This window comes from Salvia hispanica, chromosome 6 (genome assembly GCF_029641045.1).
Source record: "Salvia hispanica isolate PSC_SH4W2 chromosome 6, Shi_PSC_v1, whole genome shotgun sequence".
Classification (NCBI taxonomy): domain Eukaryota; kingdom Viridiplantae; phylum Streptophyta; class Magnoliopsida; order Lamiales; family Lamiaceae; genus Salvia; species Salvia hispanica.
In genome coordinates, this window is record NC_142697.1 from 32375072 (window position 1) to 32384526 (window position 9455).

General features: G+C 41.3%; 3 protein-coding genes across 3 annotated transcripts; 1 reads left to right on the plus strand and 2 right to left on the minus strand.

Moving 5' to 3' along the window:
- The first annotated feature begins 230 nt into the window (after positions 1 to 230).
- LOC148923592 (uncharacterized) lies at positions 231 to 4778 on the plus strand. Its single transcript, XM_089061553.1, has 3 exons — positions 231 to 1262; positions 1311 to 1823; positions 2850 to 4778. The coding sequence occupies exons 1-3, from the start codon at positions 231 to 233 to the stop codon at positions 4776 to 4778; spliced, it is 3474 nt and encodes a 1157-aa protein (XP_088917679.1).
- A 93-nt stretch (positions 4779 to 4871) lies between these two features.
- LOC148923593 (F-box/LRR-repeat protein At4g14103-like) lies at positions 4872 to 6190 on the minus strand. Its single transcript, XM_089061554.1, has 3 exons — positions 5383 to 6190; positions 5096 to 5226; positions 4872 to 5000 (listed from the first exon to the last, which is right to left on the minus strand). The coding sequence occupies exons 1-3, from the start codon at positions 6188 to 6190 to the stop codon at positions 4872 to 4874; spliced, it is 1068 nt and encodes a 355-aa protein (XP_088917680.1).
- Positions 6191 to 7719: 1529 nt separating this feature from the next.
- LOC148923594 (F-box/LRR-repeat protein At4g14103-like) lies at positions 7720 to 9039 on the minus strand. The gene is made up of 2 exons (XM_089060048.1): positions 8125 to 9039; positions 7720 to 8037 (listed from the first exon to the last, which is right to left on the minus strand). The coding sequence occupies exons 1-2, from the start codon at positions 9034 to 9036 to the stop codon at positions 7771 to 7773; spliced, it is 1179 nt and encodes a 392-aa protein (XP_088916174.1). The 5' UTR covers positions 9037 to 9039; the 3' UTR covers positions 7720 to 7770.
- Between the last annotated feature and the right edge of the window lie 416 nt (positions 9040 to 9455).

A 9455-nucleotide genomic window follows, 5' to 3' on the forward strand; every position in this document is an offset into this window, starting at 1 on the left:
ATATTCTGTATATATATCCCTTAGTTAGTTAGCATCTTTGTCTTTTAGTGATTGATAATATCTAGATCCTTCCTATGCTATGTATATATAGCTAATTATGTAGTCCTTGTAGATCATCTTTTTGAGCAATACAACAGTGAACTTTCTCCCATATTTCTTTTGTGTTTCCTTTCATGGTATCGCGAACACAGCTCTGATCCTCTATTTTTTTAGTATCTTCTACTTATCCAATGGCCTCTTCTCCTTTTTCTGATTCCCCCACCTCCGCTCCTCTCGCCTTTACCCATTCTCACCCCATCCCCATCAAACTTTCCGATAATAACATCCTTATCTGGCGCCAGCAAATTTTGGCCACCGTCTCTGGCTACGGCCTTGAAGGATTTCTCACAGGCGACAATGTCGCTCCTTCTCCTGTCGATGCATCTTCCTCTCTCCCTAATCCGGCCTTCTCGGCATGGCATCGTCAGGACCAGTTGCTCTCTGCCTGGATTCAAAGCTCACTTTCCGAGAGCGCAATGATTCTTGTTGTCGGACTCACGTCCAGCAAGGACATTTGGCAGGCTATTGAGGCCAATTATGCCAGCCAATCCAAGGCCAAAGTGATGCAGTACAAGCTCCTTCTCCAGACCTTCCGGAAGAATAATCTTTCCATGAGTGAGTATCTCAACAGAGTAAAATCATATTGTGATTTTCTTTGTGCTGCAGGCCACCGTGTTTCTCAGGATGATCATATCCTTCATATCCTTGGTGGCCTCGGTCCTGAATATGATCCCATCGTGGTCACTGTCATGTCCAAATCCGGTGACTGGTCTGTTCCTGATGTTACAGCTATTCTCTTAAGCTTTGAATCTCTCTTGGAGGCTGCTCGTTCTCCTTCTCTGAATGTCGACGGCTCTCGGTCCTCTGCCTACGTTGCTTACTCTCCCTCTCCTCGCAGGGATGGTAGCTCTGGTTCATCTGCTTCGCCTCGTAATGATGGTCGGCCTCGGACCAGTTATCGCGGTGGTCGAGGTGGTCGTGGTCGTGGTCGCTTCTCCAACAACAGACTGACTTGCCAGGTCTGCCAAAAGCCCGGCCACTCTGCCGACCGTTGCTGGTACCGCTTTGACCAAGGCTTTACTCCTTCTGGTTCTTCTGGTTCAATTCTTGGCAGACCTCAGTTCGGAACTGCTCCAGCTCCTACTATGCTGCTGCCACCTTCGGCTAATCTCATTCAGTCAAGGCCTCCTCAAGGCTTTCAGCCTCCTCGGCAGCCTGCCCCTGTTCCTCCCTCTGAGTTTAGCTATGACAACTCATCTGTCTCCTCTTAGTACCCAGATTCCGGAGCTACCAACCATGTCTCCAATGATCTGGCCAATTTGAACATAGCTACTGAGTATCAAGGAGGTACATCTCTCCATCTTGGTAATGGATTTGGGATTGATATTGCTCTCATTGGCAGCTCTAAATTTCTCTCCTCATCTCTTCCTAATTCTAAATCTCTTCTCCTGAGTAATCTCCTACATGTTCCTCAGATTTCAAAAAATCTCTTAAGTGTCTCCCAGTTTGCCTCTGACAATAATGTTTGCTTTGAATTCCACTCTAACTATTGCCTTGTGAAAGATCAGGTCTCCCATCAAGTTCTTCTCAGAGGCACTCTTAAGGAAGGCCTTTATCACTTCTATCTGCACAAGCCTCCTCCACTACCAAATAAGCGCATCATCAGTGTTCCTGCTGACTGCTCTCCATCTCATTCCGCTGGATCTCCTGCTATTTATTCAGCTTCTGTTATTTCCTCTTTAGACATTTGGCACAAACGTCTTGGCCATAGTGCCTTTGATATGGTAGAAAAGGCCCTCAAAAGCTGTAATATTCCTTATCATTCAATAAAGACTAGCATATTGTGTCATCCTTGTTGCATTTCCAAGAGTCATCGGCTTCCCTATCCCTCATCTTCCACTATATACACAGCTCCACTTCAGCTAATACATACTGATCTTTGGGGACCATCCCCAGTTAAATCCAGAAATGGTTTTTCATACTACATCACCTTCATTGATCAATTCACCAGATTCTCATGGATTTATCTTCTGAAAACTAAAAGTGAAGTAGAAGGTGTCTTCAAGCAGTTTAAAACCACGGTTGAAAATCAGCTTGATCACAAAATTAAAACTGTCCAAAGTGACTGGGGTGGGGAGTATAGAAGCCTTACTAAATACTTTCAAGAGGTTGGTATCCAACATCGGCTATCATGTCCTTATACTCCCCAATAAAATGGGCTTGTTGAAAGGAAACATAGGCATGTTGTGGAAATGGGCCTTGCCCTCCTTGCCCAATCTGGTCTTCCTACTTCATATTGGGATGATGCATTCACTTCAGCCATTTTCATAATAAACAGAATTCCCACCAAAACTCTACAATGCTCATCTCCTTATGAACTTCTTTTCAAATCTAAGCCAAATTATCATATCATGAAAGTGTTTGGTTGTCTTTGTTATCCCTTCATAAGACCATATAATCACAACAAGCTCGAATTCAGATCTTCTCCAGCCACATTCTTGGGTTACAGCAGCTCACATAAAGGCTACAAAGTTCTTCTTGCAAATGGGAAAATTCTAGTCTCAAGAGATGTCATATTTGATGAATCTACTTTTCCTCATCTTCTGGCAGAACCTCCTACCTCTCTTATTCCTAATTCAAATGGTTATCCACCCCATTTTCCCATTCTCTCTCCCCCAGTTACTACTCCTAATAATTCACCTCACATCAGTCCCTCAACTTCTTCCTTCCCACCCTTGCACAGTGACTATACTCATGATACTCCTGTCTCTGATCCTATTAATGTTCCTGTCCTCTCTCCTATTACTTAGTCATTACCCGTAGCTTCTTCCTTCTCTAATTCTTCCCATGACTCTCCCATCTCTGATTCTTCTCAATCTCCCACTCCCACATCTGCTACATCTCAATCTTCTGCTGCTACAACAATTTCCCCTCCTCAAAACATCAACTCTCACTCAATGGTCACAAGAGCTAAGGATGGTATTTTTAAGCCAAAAATTTTCCTTGTTCTCCTCCCTGGTTCATTTCTTCCCAGATCAGCTGCTGCTGCACTTCTAATTCCAGTTTGGAAACAAGCCATGGTCGAGGAATTTCTGGCTTTGTTAAAAAATAAAACATGGATTCTAACTGTTCTTCCTCCTGGGAAGAATCTTGTTGGTTGTTCTTGGATTTTCAGGCTCAAGAAACATGCTGATGGTAGCATTGCTCGCCACAAAGCTCGCTTAGTAGCTCAAGGATTCTCACAGGAACCCGGTTTCGACTTTACTGAAACATTCAGTCCAGTTGTGAAGCCCACAACAATCAGGATTATCCTTGCGCTTGTTGTATCTGCTTCTTGGAGTATTAAGCATTTGGATGTCAATAATGCTTTTCTTCACGGCGATCTCAACGAAGAAATATACATGAAGCAGCCTCTTGGTTTCGAACAAGGGGGTCCTCATCTCGTTTGTAAGCTAAACAAGGCTCTATATGGCTTGAAACAAGCCTCCCGCTCTTGGTTTCTCACTGTACAGTCAGCACTTTTATCTCTCGGTTTCTCTCAGTCAAAGGCTGATACATCGCTCTTCTTTCGAATCCGCAAATCAGAGACTGTTTATCTCCTACTTTATGTCGACGATATGTTGATTACTGGTTCGTCATCCTCTGTTGTTGATCAGGTTATTGCAAGCTTAAGTTCTAAGTTCTCTCTCAAAGACTTGGGCCAAGTCACTCACTTTCTTGGTGTCGAGGTTACTCGCACGACTGAGGGTCTTCACCTTAGTCAAGGAGCCTATATCAAAGATGTCCTTGACCGTGTTAAAATGCAGGATGCAAAGGGAACTCCAACTCCTATGCTAGCTAATCTTAAACTCTCCAAGGATGATGGTAATCCCATAGTTGATGGAAAATTATACAGGAGTACTGTAGGTGCTCTCCAGTATGCTACATTAACTCATCCGGAAATCAGTTTCTCGGTTAATAAGGTAAGTCAATACATGGCTAACCCTTTGGATTCACATTGGAAAGCCGTGAAGCGTATATTGCGCTATCTGGCTAGCTCCATTGACTATGGCCTCCACATCAAAGCTTCAAACACATCTCTCACAGCCTTCTCTGATTCGGATTGGGCTTCTGACATTGATGATCGCCGATCAGTTGGTGGTTATTGTGTTTTCTTTGGCAAAAACCTCATCTCCTGGTGTTCTAAAAAGCAACCAATTGTCTCCCGCTCAAGTACTGAGGCAGAATACCGAAGCCTCGCCCAAGCTGTCTGCGAGATCTCTTGGATTTCAAGTCTTCTTCATGAATTGCAGATTAAATGTCCTTCTGTTCCTGTTATCTGGGTGGACAACATCAGCACAATCTCCTTAGCCAGCAACCCTGTCCTCCATGCTCGATCAAAGCACATCGAATTGGATATTCATTTTGTTCGTGATAAGGTCCTAGAAAAGTTGATTGATATTCGTCACGTTCCATCCCTGGATCAAACGGCTGACATCTTCACTAAACCTCTTTCATATCAATTCTTCTCCAGACTCCGAAACAAATTGAGCATATGTTCGAAGTCCTCGCTCGAATTGAGGGGTAATGTTAGCTCACATAATCCATCTCACACATGTGCCACTTCCAATGATGATTCGATGGATGGCCAACGTGGAAAGCTTGCAGTATCTGTTCCAGATCATCACATCAAAATGGATAGAATTGACGATGCCAACTCATCTCTGAAAACCAACAATATTTTGCTGCAATCTTGTTAATAATATTCTGTATATATATCCCTTAGTTAGTTAGCATCTTTGTCTTTTAGTGATTGATAATATCTAGATCCTTCCTATGCTATGTATATATAGCTAATTATGTAGTCCTTGTAGATCATCTTTTTGAGCAATACAACAGTGAACTTTCTCCCATATTTCTTTTGTGTTTCCTTTCAGAAATGGAGGACTTTGCTCAATTAGACCACCACTCAGTTCAAGAACCTTTCAATTTCAAGCAACCATTACCATACATATATACATTTAAGCAACAATAGTACTAGTAAAAGTAGTAGTGAGAGAGAGAGAGGGTAAGGTACCCTAAGAGTGTCAACAGTGAGTGTAACATTGGTAGCATTTCTAAGTTGGTGAAGCATCCTAACACATTTCTGATGCAACCCTTTCACATTGTATATAATACCCTCTCTGTTCATCTGTAGAAGATATAATTCTTTTTTGGCACGAGATTTAATTAGAAAAATTGTTTTAAATGAATTAAGTAAAACGAAAATAAAGTACAAAGGAAAATGTAGAGAGATGAAGAGAGAGTAAAGTACTTTTTGACAAAAAAAGGAAAGACTCAGCTGTAAAAGGACGGAATGAGTACCATAAATGTCTACATAGACTTGTTCCAACATTGGGAGATTCATCTTCGAACATTCCAACGGTGAAAAGTTCTCGTATCGAAACGAGGTAAGCAACGGAGCAGAAACCTCTTCCATAGTATGCGAATATTGAAGGAGTTCAAGATCTCTAAGCTTCGGAGCCTTTAAAACAAGGCCAATCATTGGATACCCGCATAGTGAGAGCTTCTCGAGCTCAGGGAGGCCAGAAAGTGGCTCCATCCCGTAAGGCTTAAAATAATTATCGAAGATCAAATGGGTTTCGAGATAAAGGGTTTTCAAATTTGGTAAAGAAAACCGCTCTGGTAGATGAATGATGCTGTGTAACTGCCTGAGCTCTAGCTCCCGCAGCGTCTTGGAGGCGTAAAACGCGGAGGGAAGCCTCAGAGAAGGGTAGCATGGCGCGTGGAGGTGGAGGGATTGAACGCCGTGGTTGATGGCGTAGTGCACGCATTCCTCGACGAATTGTGTGTCTGTGTTGGGATTGAATATGGTGTCGAGGGAGAGGTGGAAGTCGTGGACGGCGGCCGTGGCGTCGCGGTGGGAGAGGAAGTGGGAGACAAAGCGGAAGAAGCGGGGAGAGAAGGCTTTGGTGTCTTTGTAATTTTTTATAGGGACGCGGCTGTGGGCGGCGGCGCGGCTGAGGTAGAAGCGGATGCCGGGGAGGGAGCGCCAGAGGTTTTTCCATCTCTTGGAGAGAATGGTTGTTTCAACGGCTTCGTAAATGTCGATAAAGGAGAGGATGTGTTGAAGAATTTCATCTGGGAGTTGGCTGATTCTGTCTTCCTCCATTGTTTCAGATGATTAATTAGGCGATGAATTTTGTTTCATTTGTGATTATATTTTATAGTACTAGTATATGTTAATGTTTTCTTGATGTCCAAGTTCGAATATTTTTGAAACTCATTTAAATTAATCATTACTAGTAGTTATGCATCCAACGCACATTGAGCATTGACCTTGATCAATTATTATAACTAATGTACGTATATGTATGTATATAGTTACTTGATCGAGAGTATTCATTCGGTGGTGTTCGGCTTCGGCTTGCAAGATAAAATAATATCAAAATACAATCTAGGATTGAGGTGTAAGATTATTTTAGTTATAGGAGGTTAGCTATGATTAATTATCCTATGATTATCCATCTAGGATTAAGTTGTGGAGTTGAATATCACGAACCAAACACACAACAAATTTAGTCCCGGATACGATCTTTGGCCTAAACTATTAATCTTATTTCACTAAAAAGGGTAAAATTTGAGATAACCATTACAATTTGTAAACAACGTAAACTAAAAGATGGTTGCTAACAGATCTATCTCACATCCGAGAACGAAGGAAGTTGAAACTGTATATATAAAAGTATTGTCCAATTTTAATAATTTTGAGGCTTTTAATAGTTACCCAAAAAAATTCTGTACATACAAACTTGACTATTGACTAATTGTGTCCAAAGCAGTAACTTGATTTGTTAATATTAGATCCCAGCTCATAAATGCAGTCAATTTGGACTACTCGTACTAGTCATGGCGATTGACGCACATCATCGATGGTCACAAACTAGAAGTATTAATAAATTATTTTTAATCTACTTTCAATTGTAGGAGAACGATATAAAAAAAAAATAGTTAAGAGTCGAACGCATGCACATAAAGGTGAATAATTGGCTAATTAGTTTTCTAACTAAATTTATTCGAGAAATAGAGTAAACTAAAAGGAATAATAAACTAGAATTAAACAAATAAATAAAATAACAAAATTTCAGATGACTCTTTTGGTAGGAAAGAACTTTTCTAACATATTTTGTAAGGCTTCAACACATGTAACTAGATTAAACTCTAGCTCAATTTCATACAATTAAGAAACGCATATGTTTTATTCTCCTGATCCACCACGGATTATCACAAAAAGAATTGTACAATTAAGATAAGTTGAACGCGTCTTAATGTCGACTCCTTAACTATCACGCCACTAAATTAAGCGCAATTGACTGTATATTTTCTAATCAATACATTCACTGATATTTGAACTGTTTTAGGCTTAGGATTTTCAATCTATATATTCTATTGATTCTCGAACAAAAGAATCTGTAGTAGGGCGTTTCTTTTCAGCACGAGATTTAAGAAAAAATTGTGATAGGTAAAGAAAAAAGTAGAAGATGAAAAGAATAAAGTAAGAGATAAGAGAGAAGAGAGGTTGCATCATTTGGTCGAGAGCACAAATAAAAGCACTACATGCATACTAGACGAATTATTGTGTAGGGAATCAGACACATTTTACAAGGTGTAAAAAAATGGATATGAGACGAATATTGTTGATATTGGTATTTAGGGTTTGAGCACAAGAAGCTCTTCAAACATGTCAACATTTCAATTTCGGAATAGATGATCAAATCCCCAATTATAATCGGTGTCTTCCTCGTCGGACATGTATTCGGAATTCTGTTCAACCACATTCACATCATCAGGAAACACCACAATCATCGACTCAAAATACAAAGTCCCCACTGTCAAGTAGTTCATTATGCTTTGATGCACTGTACGAATTTTGCGACGTCCTTCTACCAACTTTAGACATTTGATGTTGGGAAATGGAGGAGGACTTTGCTCAATGGGACCACCATCCAGTTCAAGAACCTATTCAGATCATTAATAAGACTTTTGAATAACAATTTCTACAAAATAAATTTGAAAACTTTGAGAGAGAAGGAGAGAGTTAGGTACCTTGAGAGTGTTCAAAGTCAATGAAACAATGGTAGCATTTCCAAGTTGTTGAAGCATCCTAACACAATTTAGGTGCATCCCCTTCACGACATGGTAACCAATATGTTGAATGTCTAAATAGACTTTTTCCAACATGGGGAGATTCATCTTTGAACATTCCAACGGCAAATAGTTCTCATATCGAAACGAGGTAAGCAACGGAGCTGAAATCTCTTCTATACTATGCGAATATTGGAGGAGTTCAAGAACTCTAAGCTTCGGAGCCTTTAAAACAAGGCCGATCATCGGATACCCGCGCAGAGTGAGCTTCTCGAGCTCTGGGAGGCCGGAAAACGGCTCCATCCCGTAAGGCTTAAAATAACCATCGAAGATCAAAGGGGTTTCGAGATGAAGGGTTTTCAAATTTGGTAAAGAAAACCGCTCTGGTAGATGAATGATGCTGTGTAACTGCCTGAGCTCGAGCTCCCGCAGCGTCTTGGAGGTGTAAAACGCGGCGGGAAGCCTCAGAGATGGGTAGCACGGCGCGTGGAGGCGGAGGGATTGAACGCCGTGGTTGATGGCGTAGAGCACGCATTCCTCGACGAAGGGTGTGTCTGTGTTGAGATTGAATTTGGTGTCGAGTGAGAGGTGGAAGTCGTGGACAGGGGCTGTGGCGTCGCGGTGGGAGAGGAAGTGGGAGACGAAGCGGGAGAAGCGGGGAGAGAAGGCTTTGATGTCTTTGGCATTTGTTAACCTGACGTAGCTGTGGGCGGCGGCGCGGCTGAGGTGGAGGCGGAGGGAGGGGAGGGAACGCCAGAGGTGTTTCCATCTCTTGGAGAGAATGGTTGTTTGAATTCCTTCATAAATGTCGATAAAGGAGAGGATGTGTTGGAGAATTTCATCTGGGAGTTGGCTGATTCTGTCTTCCTCCATTTTTTCAGATGATTAATTAGGTGATGAGTTTTGTTTCATTGGTGATTATATTTTATAGTACTAGCATATGTTAATGTTTTCTTGATGTCCAAGTTTGAATATTTTTTAAATTAATCATTACCAGGTATAATGCATCCAACGCACATTGAGCATTGACTTTATATAGATTGATGGCGTACGTAGAGCACGCATTCCTCCATGTCAGGAGGAATCTCTACCTTTAATGATGACTCAAAATGCAAGTTCCGATTGTCAAATAGTTCATTACGCTCTGAAGCACTGTGCTTATTTCGCTAGATCCTCTTATCACCTTGAGACATTTGAGCTTTGGAAATGGAGGATGACTTTTTTCAATGGGACCACCATCCAGTTCAAGAACCTTTCAATTTCAAACAACCATTAATTAAAATACAAACATT